The sequence below is a fragment of the Aphis gossypii genome, chromosome 2, assembly GCF_020184175.1.
Source record: "Aphis gossypii isolate Hap1 chromosome 2, ASM2018417v2, whole genome shotgun sequence".
Taxonomy (NCBI): Eukaryota; Metazoa; Arthropoda; class Insecta; order Hemiptera; family Aphididae; genus Aphis; species Aphis gossypii.
Window position 1 is genome coordinate 46,208,477 of NC_065531.1, and position 20,320 is coordinate 46,228,796.

Here is a 20,320-nt window from a genome sequence, read left to right on the forward strand (position 1 = left end):
CTATATTTTGTAATATGTTTTCTTTTAAAATAAGAATTCTCAACAAATATCTCAGTAAACTTTTTTGGATTTTGGTATTATTTACATAAGGATTAGTTTTTGAAATTTTTATTAAACAAATTGAAGTTATATTACATAATTCAAATAAATTTGGTTAAAAGTTAAATTTTATAAATTATGTACTCACTAATTGTTGAGTTTTAGTACAGCCTATTTTTAAGCTAGGCAGTAGGCAAACAATAGCAGCCTTCCTTTTTTAAGAACAACTAACATAATACGAGATAAATTTAAAATTAATTATAAAATAATGATTGAAGTTAACATAAGTACATACGACAATTCATGATCTAGTTTTTTACCAAATTAAAGATGTATCGATTTAACACTTACATTTAAATAACAAAAAAATACTATATTGTTTTTATTAATATAATAATTATAAGGACATTGCACATAGTGGTTATATAATATTATTATTATTATTATTATTATTATTATGTATATAATAAAATTAGAATAAATTATTTCATAAACAATTTTTCAATTTGTTATTTAAGTAAATTCGGTAACAATAATACAAAAAGAAAAAAACATTACCTATTTATTCATATTTATACTTAACTATAAACGGCAACGATGGGTAATTCAAAAGTGTGATACAACACACTACAACTGTTGTTATGTAACACTACTTCACGTCATAGGTTATTATTAATTCGATTGTTCGTCCGATGACTTGGCTGCAACTGTTGCCGTACATCGGAGGTATAATTATTGTTGTTAGCAGTCGACGGCAACAACGAAGATCGCGGCGTGATAGACGTCGTATTTGTCCCGGCAGACGATATTTCCCTGTGCCGTTGGATTTCTTTCCACAATCTCAACTCGACGCCCCGTCTGTAGACGATAAAAAAAAATTGACAGACGTATTGGACGAGAATTAGTAATAACATTGCAAAACGGAACTACTTACTTTAACCCGAGATCTCTTAAATCGTCTCTCGTGACGTCCAGTAGTATTTGGTCCAACAGAAACTGTTCGTTGACTAACTGAAAACACGCGACAACAGACAGAAGAGGTTATTGACGTGATCGATTTAATCTATACGGATACGGTTTAAAAAAAAAAAGGCCGAATTTCGACTCGTTTCGACTCTACTTTTCATATCCAAATTTTGTCAGAGATTTTGCAGATAGTGTTATTCATAATGTGTATTCATCAAACTTACTATTTTTATCGAGTGTTCGTCAATACCGACGTCTCGAAGCCATTTGATTAGATCTTTGTAACAATCGTCCGCGCTATTTTCATGATTGAAATCTCTGAACTCGCGACAGCAATTCCGACAAGAGGTACAACAGTAATCGCTGCAAATGGCAGCGTTCTGTTCAACAGTCCATTTCAACAAAGCCATCAGGTCCTTTTGATCTTCAACCATTTTTTTCAGAAAACCGTTTTGACATTCCAACACTTCTTCCAGAAATCTATTAAAATCAATAAACTCCAATGAACATAATATGTACAATATTATTAAATATACCGTAATTCCGACACGAGTTGGATATTCGATTAATTTTGGGTTTTCGTTTAAATTTGCTATAGAATATTCATTTAAACTTTACACCCGAGTCCGAAAATTATATTTTTTTTTTATATTTTAGCATGTTCATATATATTATTAAAATATATATTTTTTTTGATAATACATTTTAAATCTAAATCACTGCAATTTGTAGATACACTTATAATTAAAGTAATTATGTAATATTGTCTATTGTGACTATATATATAAAACAGAAAAATTTTATTATATTTATATACCTATTCTATATACAGGGTGCGGAGTAAAGGACTCCCATATTTCAAATAATAATTAGCGGAATAAAACTGATTAGATTAAAGTGGTTCATTTCACTAGATTAGATTATTTTTAATAAGGTTTTTAGTCGTCACCATGGTCCAGTGAACAACGTGGTTTCGTTATCGAGGCATTTTTCAAAAACGCAGTGTGTGACAGCGACATATTTTGCACTCGGTTCGGCTTGAATCCAAACGAACGTATTACTGATTGGAAAACGATTTTAAATTGGTTATTTGGTTACAATATTTAAGATCGACTTAGAACCATTGAAAAACTAAATAAGGTTATCCGTCAAGAAATCTCCGAGATTCCACTTAAATATGCTGACCAGAATGCCGAAAGTGATGGAAAACTTTCTAGAACTGCTTAATATGTGTGTCACATATTAACACAAGACAATCATTTGGTGTATATAAATTTTAAAAAACCTTATATAATAAAGTTTTTAAAAATAAAATGTTTTCCCTATATCTTGCATCGTTTTTTTTTTTAATTCACCTCGGAAATGCAAGAGTCCATTATGCCACACCCTAAGGGTATTTCAATAAAATATATTTTTTGTGAAATGTTTTCAAAAACAAGCCGAAAGGATAATGACAGAATCAAATAAAAAATATCAAAAGTTGAAAGTCAGAAAAACTGTTCATGTTTCTATAGGTACTTTATACGTTAACATAGCATGCCGATCCTCAAATTATGTAAGTAAAATAAAATACAAAAATTATATTTATATTTGAATTTTGAATTAGGAATCAGAAATGGTTTTCTTAAACACAAATATACAAAATCTCAAACTCATCTTAAATCATCTAGAGAAAGAGATAACACATCGAGAAACAGTAGGCTAAGCAGATTACTAAGTAATAGTCTTATGGGCACACAAGGTAATCAAAGATAATATGATACATGTAAGACAAATGAATGCATCTGTCGAGTAGTTGAAAAGCTATGCAATTTAAAATGCCACTGCATTCTTTATCACTAGAAAATCAATAATATTGTAATAGGTACAAACATTTAAATACTATGATGATCATCATTAACTAATATTGTTTGGAATTTACGTAAATTCTAAATAAATAACGTTATAAACCTTGCAAATATTCATCATTATTAATAATCTATTAACGTCAATATAAATTTAACGAATTATACTGTAACATAATATATAAATACAAACCTCAGATAAGCCATGCCAGCTATATACGTTCAACAAATCAGAAAACAAACAAACGTTATTTTTTGAATTAATTATATTCTAACATAACGTAACACACAATGGTATAATATTATGATATGAAATGTTCATAATGGCATAGCACCAAGACGTAATTTTTCAAAATGTACCCTCGCAGCACCTCCTCACAAATGATGTTTGCACGTAGTATATAATTGGAATATAATAGGTGTACAGTATATACAGTACAGACAAGTACGACTAATTACCTGTGGAACATCTCACGCCAGCTTTTCGTCGGCGAACTTTCCATGTAACAGCTATCATCGGTCTTATGCGATTTTATTGATGAACAGAACGACGGTGAGCTGGTCTTTGTGTCATCCGTGATGGCTGTAAAGATGCTGCCGTCTGGCTTGACATCTTTGACAGCGATATTTTCGTCGAACTCTACAAAGAAAAAACCAATATGATGTTATAAACTCAGTATAGAAACCTTCAGTTCGACAAGATTTTGAGGCATATTAGGCCGAAACACTGAACGATGAGTTGAGACGACAATGCGTAAAATTATAATTTTATATGAGATATAACCTTTTCGGCTACCTATTGATCAAGTTAGAGGACATTGCTGACCAATGATTTACAAGCAAGTTCACACCGATTATGGTACACAACAATATGAGTTGAGTTTACATTGCCAGTGCGCTACAGTAAGGACAACAATAAAAACGATAAATTTTATGTGTAATGTATAAGTAATAAGTTACCTACTATTTAGTTTGACCACTACAAAAAATAATCAGCATGTTATAAGAATAAGAGGCCTAAAATACTAGGATGTTATACAACAAATAACACGCTTTAAAATTTAGAATACTATTTTTTAACACTCCTATATTATAAATAGTATGATAGTATTGTTTAATGTTTATAAATTGGTCACAAATGTGTGTCATAATAATATATAATAATATGTTTTTTTTTTGAAATTTTCAACGTTACAAGATTTAAGTTTAATGGCTTTCTACTTTGGTTTGTTAAGGGACTGAAGGTAAGTCAAGGTATAAATTTATAATGAATACCAGGCTTTAGGACGGCAATGACTGCATTAACGGCACTGCTCACCAACGTGTCGAGCGTAAACATCCAATGGGGCTTAATATTATGTAACCGCAACACGGACTTGGCCTGAAACAATGACATATAGAATAAGATGGGTTATTCGTGGTTAATACAATATTACAGTACATAATTGATAATAACGAAGTTCATTACTATTGATCTGGGGTATTATTAAAAATTAAAAATTATAACAAAATTTAAATAGGTGCAAATCGCGTCACCCTTAAATTATTATATTAAGACAGACAAGAGTGTAAGAACAAAAAGTTTAAATCTTCAGTACCTAGTGAACATGTTGCGACAGTTTTCAATTTAACATCTACAGAGAACCGATTATCATTGACAACACCCGTAGAGAGGATACTTTATAGTTTATATATTTATATACAAGGCTGGAGCCAGCAAAATATTTGAGGGGGGGATCTGAACCATAACCCCCTGACTACGGCTTTGTTTATATATATTATGTACCAACTTTCTTGTTATTTGAGGGTTTTTTAATACTTACAAGACTACAACCACGATGACTATAATTTTAGCATCCGGCCCTACGCCATACTGCACAACTATATAATTATTGCATATAATATTATACATAAAATTGTAAGATAATCGATACACTCAAGAGAACATAATATATTCTAATTATTCTTTAATTACCACTCGTTACAAAAAAGATTAAAGACTAATCGGATGTCAATATTTTGCAATAATAATGAATATTTTAAGGTAAAATGTCCATTACCGCGTCCTTAAATAAGCACAATGATATGTGAAGTTGATGCACAGCGACCGTATCGAAGTTCAGTTGTTCCTTGAGGTTGTATATAGTCCGCTCAACGATATTCCTGTTTTGGTCCGTAATGTAATCCCGAAGACCCTTCATCAACACCTCAAGGTGCTCACTAGTCAACTTGGGTTGTCCAAACTCACGGCGAATAAACTGCATCCACACCTTGCCCAACGTAGCCTGGTCTTGGGCCAACACCCGAGCCAGCGTGGTCCTTCGCTGCGAGTCTTTTTTCAGCCTGTAGAACCCATCGTGTTCCGCTTCTGCGGTGCTCCCCGCCGTGCCCATGTCTATTTCAGGCGAAGCCAGCGCACCGGAGGACTGTCGCCTATTATACCGTTGACCATCGAGGCTATATACGGGTTTAACCAAAAAAGAAAAACACAATCACACGAGGCGATATATTAATTGATATAAGTTGGTTGTCAAACATATTGTAGATATTATATAGTACATATATTATTATTATCATCTAGTTAAATGCTCTGATGTATAAATTATTATATTAAAGTATTATGTTTGTTTAATAAACAATTAAGTAAAATATACCTGTTGTAAGAGTACTGCATGTTTGGTAAGCTGATGGAAAAAAGGAACTGGTCTTGTTTGATCTTTGGTTGGGATATTGTTAACCAGCTGTATACAAACACACTCCAATGTAAGCGCCCTCACTAAGTAACACATTAGTAGCATAAATCTGAAGCATTTTTTTTTTGCATTTGTCATTAGCGACGTTATATTATAATGCAAATTTTAATAAACATATTATTTGCTAATGCTGGTCAATAAGGATTTAACTATTTAATGGATTGATAATTGCATAACAATCGGTGCAAAGGCAAGATTAAAAAATGTGGGGTTTTAATACATTCATAATAATATGCTCTTAAAATATAACAGACATAAACTAGCATAAAATAGAAAATATATTCACATTTAGTTATATTGAATGTACCTGTAAATTTGTATTAGAGATTAATTCTCAAAAAACAAATTTGCATGTACCTTAAAAAGTGTCAAATAATTTATTTTTCAAATGTTCAATCAACCAACAAAGAAACACAATACCTAAAAACCACAAATATACAATTGAAATTACAAAACATTTAGTTTTAACAAATAAATATAAACCATGTACTTAGACAATATTTTGGTAACTAATAATTGAACAACTTTATCCTAAATCCTTATTTCTTGATCTTACATGGTTGGTTTCTAAATTACAAATTATATCATTATGAAAATCATAGGCGTATTTAGAAAATTTTTATAAATATAGCCAAAAGTAATTTTTTGAAAAGTTTTTGTATGAAATCATTGTCTTCCCCTTTCATAAAAATAAATTCTAAAAATTAGTTGTTGAGTAAATTTAAATTTGCAAATCTACCCATTCTCAGAGTACACCAACACGTGAACAGTATAGTGTATGGACAAATTACAAAAAACTTACTGAAAATATGCTAGTTAGCTCAATATGTTCAAAAAATAAAATCAAGTCATTGATATATAGGAAAAAATTAAAAATATGTCAAAAAAGAAACAAAATTTAGAATACAATATTTTTAAACCAAAATATAAATATATCTTGAATAGATATTTAGCAAAACATTAGCATTATTCTGAAATTCACAGAAAATCTGTTATAAAAAAAATACAGTATCATACTTGATTTTAATTTAAACAAATATATAAGTATTTATTTTATTTATATGTAATTATATTTTCTAATAATTATTCAAATTCTTAAGTTAACACTAAATATTAAGGAATTAATTAACTATAGTAATAAAAACAACCATGAAATTATAGAAAAAAAACATGCTTAAAACCTCAACCTTCCAAATAATTTTAGAGTATTAATCATTTAGTTATAAAATTAAACAATATCTGAACTGGATTACAGAGCATTATATACAAATAATTTTTTGTATTACCTGTCTTCCTTCAACACATGTTTACTAGGACTTTTGTTGATATTTTCTTGATTAACTGAAACTTGATTAGTTTTTATGCCTTTCTCTACTGGTACAGATACACTGCGATTAAACTCAAGAGGAGCTATTAATGCTTTAGATGTTTTCTTTTTCCTTAAATAAAAATCACCATTATTAATTGTGATTCATTTCAAATTAGTGAAATTAAAAATAAGTTGTATTAATTGAAATTTAAAAGTGGTAAATAAGGTGATAAAATATTTATTTCTATAATTTATTAAGCATACTCATTCATAAATGAATCTTCTAGTAAATCAGTAGCTGTAGCTCGCTTATCTGGATCAACAGTGAAACATCTAAGTATAAAATTGCTAGCTCGGTCACTGAGTTCATCCGGTATTTCTGGATGTGTTTTATAAAAACCAACTTTAAATACAGCTGCAACTGCTGATCCGAGTTCTGTAAACGGTGGTTCGCCAGTTGCCATTTCAACTACTGTACACCCTAATGACCATATATCAGCCTATAATAATATAAATTCAAAATCATTTAGATTTGCAATTTCATAGATATAACTAATAATAATAACTCTAACATACTGGGGCACCATATTCTCTTTGTCCTTTGTCTATTACTTCAGGAGCCATATACTGCAATGTGCCTGTGAAAGTTCCAGTACTAGGACACAAACCAGCAAGGCGTTTAGAAGTTCCAAAATCAGATATTTTTACTACACCACTATATGTATTAACCAAGACATTATCACCTTTAATATCACGGTGTACAATTTTTTGATCATGTAAATATTTTAATCCTTCAAGAATTTGTTTAGTATAAAATGAAATAGTGGGCTCATTTCCTTTTAAAGGTCCCCATTTTGAACGTAACAAAGCTGAAAGACTTCCTAAAAACCAGTATTTTTTTTTTATTTAGTATTTTCTACAGTTGTGAAAAATTAAATATTAGAACTAACCTCCAGGTACTTGCTCCATAATTATCTTAAAAAAACCATCCTCAGATATTGATCCTAAATACCGAACAATATTTCGATGATACAGTTGAGAATGAAGTTTTATTTCTTCATGCAGTGGTTGAACATAACTTGAAAAATAATATATTTACGTTAAAAAATGTAAATACATATTTAAAGAAAAATTAAATCAAACTTGAGTAAATAAATACCCTAAATTTCTTTCGGGTATTTCCTTAACTGCAATTCGCACTTGAGTATTGAGATCAAGAGCTGCATAAACAATACCATAAGTTCCTTTACCAAGAATTTTTTTTGTTTGTGAATCATTCAGCTCATATTCAAACTAAAACAGAATGTATAAAAGAATTAATGTAAATATATTATGTGATATCATTATTTACCAATAACAGATAATAAAGACCTACATTAATTTGTTCCTCAGTTGAATCCTCATCTAAGTTAGTCATCATACCTTCTTCACCTTCAGTCATTTTTTTTACGAGATCATAAAACCTTTGACGATATTGGGAAGATGGAAAATACATTTGAAAATCATCAGAATTTGCATGAACATATAAAAATAAACACCGATCATCTATTTTGCATAAACTATAAATAAATAAAAATGTAATAAACATTATAAACAAATTCATTAACAATTAATTAAACATACCTAACACTCCTTATCATACTAGCAACAAACAACCACTTATGCACTTGTTTACAAGCATTTCTAGTACATTTTATACACTGATTGCATAAGAAGATAGATTTTTCTTCAGCACCAAGGTTTACCACAACATAACTAGGCATATATACTTTTAATTGTTCTAAAACTAAAATCTAAAAATTAAAAATTAAAATTATTTTTAATTACAACTATTACTTATAGTATTACTATAGATCTAATTTATTTACTCACAGGAAAACGAATAGTATCATCAATTTCTGTTTTTGTGGCTTCTACAAAATATTCCATCCAAAACTTAAATATGTCTTTTTCTAGTGTATATTCAACTTCTTCACTATTTTTTCTAAACTTATCAATTAGTTCAATATTTCCTACTGTTGACTTTAAGTACCTAAAACATAATTTAAAATTGAGACAAGCATACAACAAATACATAATTAACTTACCAAATTGAAGGTTTTAATTTAAACATACATTCAGCTGCTTGAATTGCTTTACCATAGTCTTCTGCTAATACACTTATTTCAAAAAATGTTGCGACAGCCCAGTACTCATTAAGAGATGATAAGCTTCCTTTCTTTCCAATCAAATTATTTAAAACCATACCTAATAATAAGTGTAAAGCAATTTTAATATTATTTTAGTAGACTAAATATAAGCAATAATAACCCTAATAAAAAATATAAAATATATATAAATTGATCTTTTATAAAACTTTTAGGTAGGTAAGAAGTAAGAACATTATCTGTGTTCTTCCATAGGTTTTTTACGATATTTTAATTTAAAGTGAGTTATAACTGTTAAAAGTATGAAAAATAATGATAATAATTCTCTTAAAAAATAAAATATCGTACTTATATATTAAGATAAAATATCTTACTTAAAAGTTTCATGATAGGTCACTCTAATATCAAAACTAAAAGCACACTATTGAAACTGGTGAACAAAAATGTACTATGTAAAATTAATAACAATTAAGTTGTTGAACTTATACAATATATTATTTGATATATATATATATATCATAAGTAGGGTAATTTAAATGCTCTAAAAACTTCAGAAAAATGCATTTATACAGTTATTTTATAGGAATATACCGTATAAAATAAAAAATTGATTAAAATATCTTTTGTTTTCATTATATTTTATATGTTTACATAAAATTAACGATTCATTTGTTGAAGTTAGAACAAAATATTGTAATTTCAATTTAAAAAATTAACATTACAAATATTTGTATCAAATAAAAATTACGTGCATTCAGATCACGACAAACACGACTAATGTATGATTCACAAAAATCTACTCAATAACAGATTACTACTTGTCCTGATAAGTCTCAAATAAGATAAAAAAAACGAATTCCTCAAATTCATGAACTATTATATCTAACTATAAATATGTTATTTTAATTAAAATAAGCAAAATATTACATATTATGCATTTAAAAACAGTATAAATACAATAAAAAAATTGTACAATACAGAAATATGCAGCACATGTTAAAAAAACAACAAAATATACAAAATAAAACTTTATATTTTAAATATATTGACTAAAATTCAAAGTTATTGCTTACCTAGCTATTTTTTGAACTGTTTAGAAAAAACATGCAAATGCATATTAATACGAACCCTAATGATAAATATATAATGTTAGGATTTTGTAAGCGTATAAATTAAACCACATTTATCTACCAAAAAAAAAAAAAGATATTAACTTAGAATAAAATATTAACTATAGTTTATTTTTATTAGAAATAAAATATATTTTGAAATACTCTAGTTGTATAAACTCTTTCGGTGGTAGAATATATACTAAACAATAGCCATATATATTTGTAATTAAAAATTGATAGATAATAATGTTATATTTATTTTATTTTATTTAACTTTTTATAAATATTAATTTAATCATTTTCATTATTTCGTGGAATCTTTTTCTCTGTTTTTTTTTTCTAGGGGAATTTTTATTCTACAATTCATCATAACATACCAATATGTTGAAGTTCTTCAGATTTGGAAAATTCATTTCCAGCAACAAGTAATAATGTGGCTAAATTAATTCCAGCATATTCATTCGGTTGCACTTCAAATCCTTTTCGATACCAATGTATAGCATTTTCAAGGGCAGTTTTGTCTTCAAATGATGACTCAACAAATTTATCTTTATAAATACGACCACATAGACAAACCATATCAGGTATTTGATTTTCTTTCTTTTTTAATGCTAGTTCAATAACCTCCAATGCTTTTTTCCGATCTCCAGGTTTATTACGCCTAAACATTTAAGGCGAAGATAAAACATCATTTAATTTAATTTAATTAATTTTTTTTAAGTCAATAATAATTATTTATTTACCTGTTCAAAGCAAAAGGATATAAATATCGTAATGCTGGTGTTTGTATATAATTTTTTTTATTAGGAATAGTTTGTATGTCTTCAACAAGTTGAACCATTGCATCATAGTCCTAACATAAAATTTGTATTAATTAATTTATATATTATAATTTATTAATTTATTTTTAAATTTATTTAACTACCTGTACATCTCTAAATGATATCAACATAGTATGAACTACATCACCGGAAAGAACATGTGGATCATCAAGTCGTTTCCTCATTATAAGCAATTTTTTACGTAATTCTTCACCAGAGTAATTTTCCCTTGCTTTTCTTAAATCTGATAAAAATTTTTCTTTAATATGAACTCTATAGTAAATCAAAATAACAACTTTTGGTTAATTACATATAATTATAGAATCAAAAAAAAAGTTGTTTCTTTGCAACCCAGTAAAAAAATATGTTCATACTTAGTTTGAATTTCAACATCTTTTAACAAATTTTTTAATTTTACTGTTACTGGTACTCTAGGTTCAAAAGCAGATGTACCATTATCGTCTTGAAATGAAGTATTGGTAGTAAGGCAAGTTCCACAATCTTCTAATTTATATGAAAGAAATGTATATGATCCACATGACAACTAAAAAAAAAAATCAAATTGATTACCAATATAGTAATTATTATCAATGGTTATAATTTAAATAATATACTGTAACTTGGATTATATTTAATTGTAATTTAATAATAGGTACCTAGATTTGTTATTATTTATAGTATTAGATATTAATAAAAATGTAATGTACAAAAAATATTACAAACCTTTAGTCTTAATGTAACTTCAGTGTCTAGATCATTATATAACATGATGTTTTGTTTCATTCCAAAACTTTCACGTAAACCCAAATGATAAAACAATGAGCTTTGTTGAAACTGAATTGACAAATCAACAATGGCGACATCTGCATTATAAAATGTATCCAGCTCTGCAGTTTCTCCAAAATCTAATTTCTCAAACTAAAATTATTGCCAAAATAAAATTATGTTAATAAATAAATGATTCCAAGAAAGAATAAGTCACTAATCATGAATAACAATATTCATTACCAAAACAATGAATAAGTTAGCATTAACAATCATAGATGCTTGTTTCACTTCTTCTAGAGCTCTTTTACGGTGTGCCAAATTACTAGATTGAACAACATCTATAATGCATACAATATCCATTTTGGTACGATTTGAAATGTCACTACTAACACTAGCACTATGTGCCAAATTGCCTACAATTCAAAAATAGGTACATATGAAATTAATTTATATTTCTTAATATATATATATAAAAATAAAGTTATCATTTTTATGATATAAATATACCTATAAAACTTTTGTACTATTATACGAATTATACGTGAGTGTTATTTATATAAACAAATAATACACACAAATGGTCTATATTTATTTATTAAACTAAGTAGATAGATACTTACATGATAATATAAAATTGGTTCATACCATATAACATTTTAGGCTTCGGCCACAAATATTTATTACTTCATCGGTTAATAAATAATAGGTATAGGTAACTATCTAATTATTATAATAATTATCTTACCAGTAGATTCGACATCTAGCTTACTGCTAGAGCCAAACATGTTATTCTTTCTTTCATAAACACATTCAATCATTTAATAATACTTGGCTTTAAAACTATATAAGAGCAAATAACAGAAAATAAGACTTTTAAAGACATATATTTAAATTTATAAAAAGTAATAGCAATAAAATTGTTCGAATCAGACAATATAAATATATAATTCTTAAATATTAATACTCAGTAATTTGAGTTGATTACAATGTATAATAACAAAATAAAAATATTAAAAACAAATTTATAAACTTCAGAGATAATTATTGTTAAAACTTAGACAAAACAGAAATGTAAATTCAAGGTTTTCAATGTTGCCAAATGTACATTTAAATAAAAATAATATCAAATTATATTTTAAAATTTTTTTCTTTCTTACTTCATAAAAAAAATACTCAACAATGTGATCTACGAAACTAAATTTTAAATTGAATTTTGTAACCACGGACTAAGATATGTACATGACTTAAGATCACGGCTTTAGATAATATATATATTATCTATAGCCGTGCTTAAGATATACATCAGATAAGTATATCTTAAATCATCGATAAATAATATCATTAATATCTTAATCTGTGTAACTTGTTAAACGAGTTATCTTTGTTTTGATCATTTTTGGAATATCCATTTCATAATTCATTGTTATCATCAAATTTCATAAAATCCAATAATTTGTTATAAAATTAATCATAAGGCTATAGCCATTTCATTTTCACAGATATATACTCTAATTATATTTTAATATCAATATAATATTCCAATTATAATTATATAAAAATGTCTTGATCACCAAGTACTAAATAGTAACGAACAAGTTTTTTTTTTCTTTATCAAATATTATAGTATAAGTATTAAATCATTAAGCTTGTCTATTTTTATTTAAATTCTAACTAAAACATTTAATTATATGTTGAACAAGGTAATTGGGAAAAAAGTTAGCTATAACACCATACAATTTAAACTAAACGTCCTGACCTGTTGCGCGCCCAAGATTTAATATGGGAATTGGCGGGAGTTTTTGAATAATTTTAGATAGGTTATATCCATTATTGACTTTATAATCGCATACTCATAGATGGCAACAGGAAAAAACATCTTCCAAGATCTTAACTAGGTATACTAGATACAGAGTATTAGAATGAGGTTTATGGATACAACCACGATCATTAGTTCAATATAAATGACTACATTTACTGTGTAACAACAAAACTAATACTTACGGTGTTCACCAAGTCCAATAATTGCTCTAAGACATTGTTTAAAATGTTATTTCAACAAAATAATTATTGTAATATTATGTGATTTTAGATTTTCAACAGTTCAACTTTCAAAAATATGAAAAATATTAACATTAACTTTTAAAATATTATAAGATATAATATAAAGATGAATGATTAATAAATAATTAATAATTTACTATCAAACAATATAATGTTTTTTTTGAAAATATTTGGAAAGGAAAGTAGGATTGCACAAAATCAATTTGTTTTGAAGGGAGGAAAGTATTAATCTAGTAATCACTTTTACTTTAAACATTAATTAATAATTATTGTTATCCACATTTCACAGAAATAGTGATGAAAGAAATGAACAAAAACAAATAATAAGGATTCATATACAGATAGTATAATTAATAAAATCATATAATATATATTTTATTACCTATATCTGTAAATAGTAAATTATTTTTCATTTGAATTCTAATTAATAATTAAAAATGACACAAACCATTATCATAATATTAGGAAATAATAATAAAATAAAGGATCAAAATAAATTCTTGAATACTTTAATTTATTATATCAAACTTATACTTAAAAAAAAAATTATAATAAATACTTCTTTTTAGGTTTAAAATAATCAGTTATAAAATAAAAATATTTGAGTCTTCTTTTTTAAAATTTAGTTCAAAAATTTTCCCATACACCTTGTTGGGCTTAATAAAGTAAGTTGATAAAAAATCATTAAGAAAAAAAAATACATAGAAAAATGAACCAGAAAAAGGTTCATAAACCATAACACAATAAAATACTTCAAGCTGGAGTTTCTTGATGATTACGACGTATTCCTCTTACTTGATAGAACGAATTACCATGTTTCTTATACATAACAATGAACAATAATCCTAGTAAAAATATGATAAATTAATTTTTATTACAAAAAAGTAATTAATAAAATTTTGTAAAAAATTATAACAAAAGTAATGATTTATCAATGTGCACATCGGTACCATGCCTCTAAACAGCTAAGATGTCATTCAAAACTTTAATTTTTAAATTATAAGATCAGTAATATAATTCAATACTTATTTTTCCAAAAAAAAATACTATTTCCTATTGTTATAATAAAATTCTAAGCAAAGTTCAGATTATAAAATAGTTAAAATAAATAATTATTTCATTAATTTTAGAATAAATATGATTTATATTTAAATATTAAGTAATAAAAATATAACTTCTTAGTGAATCTGATCCCATCTAAACTTAAAATATAACTTTTTTCAATATTTTATTTATGTTTTACTATATCACTTAAGTATTTTTATACTAAATAAAATGTATTGTTAATAATTAATATAGATTTAATATATATATAATTAATATTTCACATAAGATATTAAATATAAATAATTATTCTTACCCAAAATCAGTATTAACATTGCAGAGAAAAAAATAACTATTACAAAATTACCATAATCTAAAAACAAATAAAAGTAATTATTAGAATAAATAAGAAAAAAATATATAAAATCATACTTTGGTCTGGCAATGTGTTTTGGAAAGTATCAACTTCATTAATACTATTATTCTGATGACGTAATGTTGTCATCTCTGAGGTTAAAGATGTTTCAATTGGAACATTAGTGGTAAATAATGTAGAACTGACTATTGAGTCAATACCTCCAACATTCTCATTAGGTTTAGTAGATATAGTAGAGCTGGACGAAATTAAATTATTAACCTCCTGTAAATTGCTTCTAGAAATTCTTTTCAAAATATTCTTTTGGATATAATGACTATTCACTGTCATTGACCATACCACTATAACAAAATTATTAAAACAATTTTTTAGTACCAAAATTTGACCATGATAACATGATAAACTTATAAAACATATTATCTTAAATAAAATTCTTAGATATTTATTTTTACTATTGTATTAACATTACAAAAAAAAAATAATATTCTAACAAAAATACTAAAGAAATATAAATCAAATCATTATTATGTAATAATTATAATACTATAGCTAATACATTAGTATACTATTAAGCCAGTGAATCTAAGTGAAACTTTTATTGAAGAACATTTATCAGGTATTTCAAAATATTATTTTTGCATAAATATATGTTTATTATAAAACAACATTTTTAATATTTATTTACAACATTTTTTTTTTATGTTTTTTAAATGAAAACATAAAATGCTTTGATATAAACAAATTTAATTTTAGATACTCGGTTCAAGAGTATTTAAAAGCACAGAACTCATAAGTTAATACACTAAAAACACATAACATGAATGCTTATTTATTACTTATGAGCTTAAAACTGGCAATAAATTATGCACTAAAATTATACTTTCAAAATCTTAAACTATACGCTTAAAATATGTACAATAAGACCAATAAGTAATCAATAGAAAATCTTGCAATTGTTTTGTAATACTTAAAACGTATCATGTGATATCTTGTGGTGATAAAAATTTCTGTTTTTACAAATAAATTCCTTTCATTTTTTTTACTTTTAATTATTTACCTAGCAGATAATTATTTTTAAAATGTTGATTTTACCTAGCTTATTTAAAATTTAAACAAGTCAATGTTTAGTTAGGTATCAAAATATCTATATCAAGGATAATATTCCTTAAGAGGCCATTGTACTGGCATACTATATCAAAATACAAATCAGTACCTAGTTTTAATTCTGTGTTTAGCTTAAATATTTGGGTGATATGATTTATTACCAAGCTTTAAAGTAAGAAAATTAACTATGTTTCTTTCATCATAATATTTTAATTTTAAAGTAAGTTATGAATATTAAAATAAGATAAATTAAATGTTAATTATTAAAAAATTAAAATTTGGAAAAAAACTGGAGAGAGAACACAGACAATCAGACAATTGTGATAACTTTTAGGTTTGATAAAAGGATATTTAACTTATCACACACAATTGGAACTGCTGAACGTACATTACAGTATGGTATGCGTTGGTGTCTTAGTAAGACACATATCATATGTATACAACATCCTCTTAAAAATTGTTCAACAAAAATATAAAATATGTTGATGCAACACAGGATGTACAAATACTTATTATACTTAGACCATTTTTTTAAATTATAAATGTTTATAGATTAATTTAAAATAATATAATTTTCAAATTACTAAATTGGCATAACCTTTATATTTTCCAAACCCTTTACTATCCAAAGTATACAAGGTTAGACAGCTAAAAAACTACTCATTCAAACATTTATTTTGATATTTTAATACATTCAACTTATTATCTAGTAGATAAGGAAGGTAGTAGAAAAAGGAAACTACCCCTTTCATCTAAAAAACATAAGTTTGTATCTTCTCATGGAACACTTTAACTTTTAAGTACAAAAACTTTAAAAATAATATGGTCTTTAAATAGGTAGGTATACTTATTTTATTTTTTTTTTGCTATTTTTATATTATTTGTAATCAAACTTAAATATATATTACAAATAAATTCTTTTTAAATAAAAAAAAGTAGGTACTTATACTTAAAAATTTTAAAAAATCAAATAAAGAATAATTGCATTATTTGTCTTGAAGTCATTTGTGAAATTTTTTTCGATATGGCCCGAAATAATTTTAAATCCTCAAAATACATCATTATAAACTTACAATAATCATACCTAGGTAATCATATTTTACAAAGAATAAAAAAAAATATTTTATTAATGTGCCATTATTTAATGATTGCTTTTGCCATTGCCATTGCTTAAAAATTATACATAACTAGGTAGATATACCTACTCATAAAAAGTTACCAAAAAATCACCATCAAAATTGTTAAAAACATGTTACAATTTTATAATTATTTCCAACTTAATAAATAAAAATGGACAAAAACTAAGTAAAGTCATTAATAAATAAAGCAAAATGTCGTTGTTAGCCATAAACCAAATAATGTAACCATCATCATTGCACTTAAACAATAAATTGTTTTTAAGCTAATGATTCAACTATACTATACAATATTTGAATCACGGATGGTCCGCATGGTACAACCTATATAAAAATGGGTTAAAACTACGAAAGTAAATTATACGATCGATAATTATATTTTAACCGTGATCAAAAATATATTTAAGAACATTAAAAAGTAATTAGTTTCCTACACAAGTTAAAATTATACAAAGAATAAATGTCATAATAATTTAACTTACCGAAACAATAAAGTACAAATGTGTAAGAGATGAAAGTCTTCATGATTAATACTCAAGCTGATTGAAACGGATTAAAATTTAAAACGTACAGATCGGTTTTACGATAGGAACAGTAAAGCTACGCTTAACAAAGTCGTTTTTGAATTCAATGTTGATCCTAACCTAGACAAAAACACGGAAAGACACTATATAGGGCTTATGAGGACGATGTCACGAGAACAAAATGACGTCGGAGTGGACGCGTTAAAAGAAAAGTGAACCAAGACACGAAGAAGGCTACAGAGTACTCTAACTTCCTCTGTCCTCTCGTTTCTTTACGTAAAATGGCCGTTATAAAATGAAAAAACATGTCATCGATTACCGATGACCGATTTGTTCAGATAATTGGAAAAAACAATAAAATAAAATAGAAGTTTTGTGATCTATGGTGACCAGCTGTGGTATACTGAATACTGATGGTTACATGGTTTGAATGTAAACCCAATTATTAATTATAGAATATAGATAGATATTATTATAAATTTATATTATTATTTATTTACAATATAACATAATAGATGAATAGACAAAAAAATCCAGTATAACATTATAACCATAATAATAATAATATTATAAAGTATAATTTAGTATTTATATTGTCTGAATCTAGGAAAAAGAACACAGAAAAAACGAATCAACTTTAAACGACATTATCGGTTTTTATATTTATTACAGGCTGCTTTTAGATATGTTCATCCTAGGTTACCCATATATTGTAACAATCAAAAGTTGGCAAAAAATTACTTTATTCAAGATATGTCCGAGACATATCTACTATCAGTGGTCACATTAGAATATTAGATATATTATTAGTTATTACATTAACTTTAACAAACAGGTATAATAAAAAACATATTTGTAATATCTTTATAATATAGTTTTAACAATAACTTCTTATTAGAACAAATGTACTGACCAAGATTTAATTTAATATTTTCCATTTTTACCCTTTTAACCCCTTTGAGGGTTGAATTTCGAAAAATCCTTTCTTGGTGGGTGTCTACATCACAAAACAAAATTACCGACCAAATTTCGCACTCATAGCTTCAGCGGATCTAGCTAGGGGATGATGAATCACTGGACAAGTCATTTTATACTTATATATATACAGATTACGATCTGAGACGAAACTATAACGTCTTACGAATACATTTTTAACGATAAAATTAGGTTTATCGACTTATCGTTAGATCATAAGTACAATTAAATTACTTTTGTACCAGAAAATATATTGAAGTTGAAAATCTAAGCATTTTTAAATGTTAATTGTTCAGTGTTCTTGAAGATGATTGGAAAAAAATTCATATCAGTGATAAATCAATATATTTGCATTTTGCTCCGTTTAGAATCAGAATTTAAAATTACATGATAGAAGGCCTTAAATGGCTTAAAAAGGAAATAGGTACCAAATTGTATTACTTTGAAGTTTCAACTTAGTAGGTTTCTCTTTAAACCCTAATTTACTTGATAGGGACGAATTTTACGCCAATATTTCTGCAGTTTTGCACAGTTATGAAGTTAAAACTTAAGTTGGGAATTTCAAACAAATGCTCAAAGTAGGTACAATGTTTGTTCTTGTATTGCCTTACAATAATTTACATAGAAATTAAGGTTGTAAGTAGATACCTATATCAGTGGGTACTAGGTACATAAAATATATCAGTTCAAGTCGCCTTATATTAGTTATTTGGTTCAATTCGTACTATACTTCTATGAATAATAATAAAATATAGTGAACAAGTATGATGGAGTATACGATCGAACGGTGGATACGTCATATTACGTAAGTGTTGTTTTGTTAATCGAACGTCGATGAGTTAGACAAGATCGCTCTTCATAGTTAATTCTGTTTTTCAGCTTGAATTGAAGCGTAGGACATATTCTGGAGTCTGGACATTGTTCATTAATATTTAATCTGTTAATCATTATTAATTAATCACAGAATAAATATATAAATAATTAAATTTATTCTGTTAGACAGCTGGTTAGGTCGTTAGGAGCACGGACTAAGATCGTGGTTAGGAGTTAAGGACCGACCTGTGGCTACGCGATAAGCTATAAACATAAATAAGTGATAAATGATTTAATGATAACTTGACATTTTAATTTTTAAATTATACGATTATACTAATTACAGCATTAACATTTCTTAGTGGTTCCTAATACTAATATTTGTTTACCGGCTTACCGCATTAGTACAGTACCTACAGCAGTAAAACTTTATATATAAAAAAAAATAGTATAAGTAGGTATTAAACAGATTAATAAATTATTATTATTCAGTAGGTAGTAGTTAATTGTGTTGGTTTTAAATTTAAA

The 20,320-nt window shown here is 26.4% G+C and overlaps 3 protein-coding genes across 9 annotated transcripts in view; 1 reads left to right on the forward strand and 2 right to left on the reverse strand.

The window, feature by feature from the left end:
* Positions 1-20,320, forward strand: part of LOC114119064 (retinal dehydrogenase 2-like) — a 41,140-nt gene that overhangs the window by 15,117 nt on the left and 5,703 nt on the right. For 2 of the 6 annotated variants that reach the window (XM_050200028.1, XM_050200032.1), the window contains exon 1: positions 20,088-20,246. The exons of 1 other annotated variant lie outside the window; for it this stretch is intronic. The gene's annotated coding sequence lies outside the window, so the exon portion shown is untranslated. Of the gene's footprint in view, positions 1-20,087; positions 20,251-20,320 lie in introns of those variants that run through there. 3 more of the 6 variants (XM_050200030.1, XM_027980525.2, XM_050200029.1) reach the window with 3 other exon arrangements.
* Positions 91-13,046, reverse strand: LOC114119051 (mitogen-activated protein kinase kinase kinase 15). 2 transcript variants are annotated; one of them, XM_027980506.2, is made up of 24 exons: positions 12,917-13,046; positions 12,505-12,599; positions 12,000-12,172; positions 11,715-11,909; positions 11,366-11,535; positions 11,096-11,264; positions 10,914-11,023; positions 10,548-10,831; positions 8,999-9,158; positions 8,784-8,943; positions 8,535-8,704; positions 8,287-8,470; positions 8,071-8,204; positions 7,862-7,989; positions 7,488-7,792; positions 7,176-7,411; positions 6,889-7,041; positions 5,504-5,590; positions 4,910-5,306; positions 4,125-4,230; positions 3,309-3,489; positions 1,230-1,485; positions 974-1,050; positions 91-897 (listed from the first exon to the last, which is right to left on the reverse strand). In XM_027980506.2, the coding sequence occupies exons 2-24, from the start codon at positions 12,575-12,577 to the stop codon at positions 699-701; spliced, it is 4,107 nt and encodes a 1,368-aa protein (XP_027836307.2). In that variant the 5' UTR covers positions 12,578-12,599; positions 12,917-13,046; the 3' UTR covers positions 91-698. The 2 variants fall into 2 exon arrangements, with proteins under 2 accessions (XP_027836307.2, XP_027836308.1); XM_027980507.2 differs by lacking the exons at positions 5,504-5,590; positions 12,917-13,046 and having other exon boundaries at positions 12,505-12,755.
* On the reverse strand, positions 14,314-18,336 carry LOC114119058 (uncharacterized). Its single transcript, XM_027980517.2, has 4 exons — positions 17,963-18,336; positions 15,297-15,581; positions 15,181-15,237; positions 14,314-14,665 (listed from the first exon to the last, which is right to left on the reverse strand). The coding sequence occupies exons 1-4, from the start codon at positions 18,003-18,005 to the stop codon at positions 14,574-14,576; spliced, it is 477 nt and encodes a 158-aa protein (XP_027836318.2). The 5' UTR covers positions 18,006-18,336; the 3' UTR covers positions 14,314-14,573.

Coding starts and splice junctions, on each gene's coding strand:
- LOC114119051 (XM_027980506.2), bottom strand. CDS start 12,577: ATGATTGAATGTGTTTATGAAAGAAAGAATAACATGTTTGGCTCTAGC. Junction 11,536..11,714: donor AAGTTACATTAAGACTAAAG/GTTTGTAATATT, acceptor TTTTTTTTTTAG/TTGTCATGTGGATCATATAC. Junction 4,231..4,909: donor TGTGCTTATTTAAGGACGCG/GTAATGGACATT, acceptor TCATTGTTTCAG/GCCAAGTCCGTGTTGCGGTT.
- LOC114119058 (XM_027980517.2), bottom strand. CDS start 18,005: ATGAAGACTTTCATCTCTTACACATTTGTACTTTATTGTTTCG. Junction 15,582..17,962: donor ATTTGTACTTTATTGTTTCG/GTAAGTTAAATT, acceptor ATTTTGTTATAG/TGGTATGGTCAATGACAGTG. Junction 14,666..15,180: donor AATGTTAATACTGATTTTGG/GTAAGAATAATT, acceptor TATTTTTACTAG/GATTATTGTTCATTGTTATG.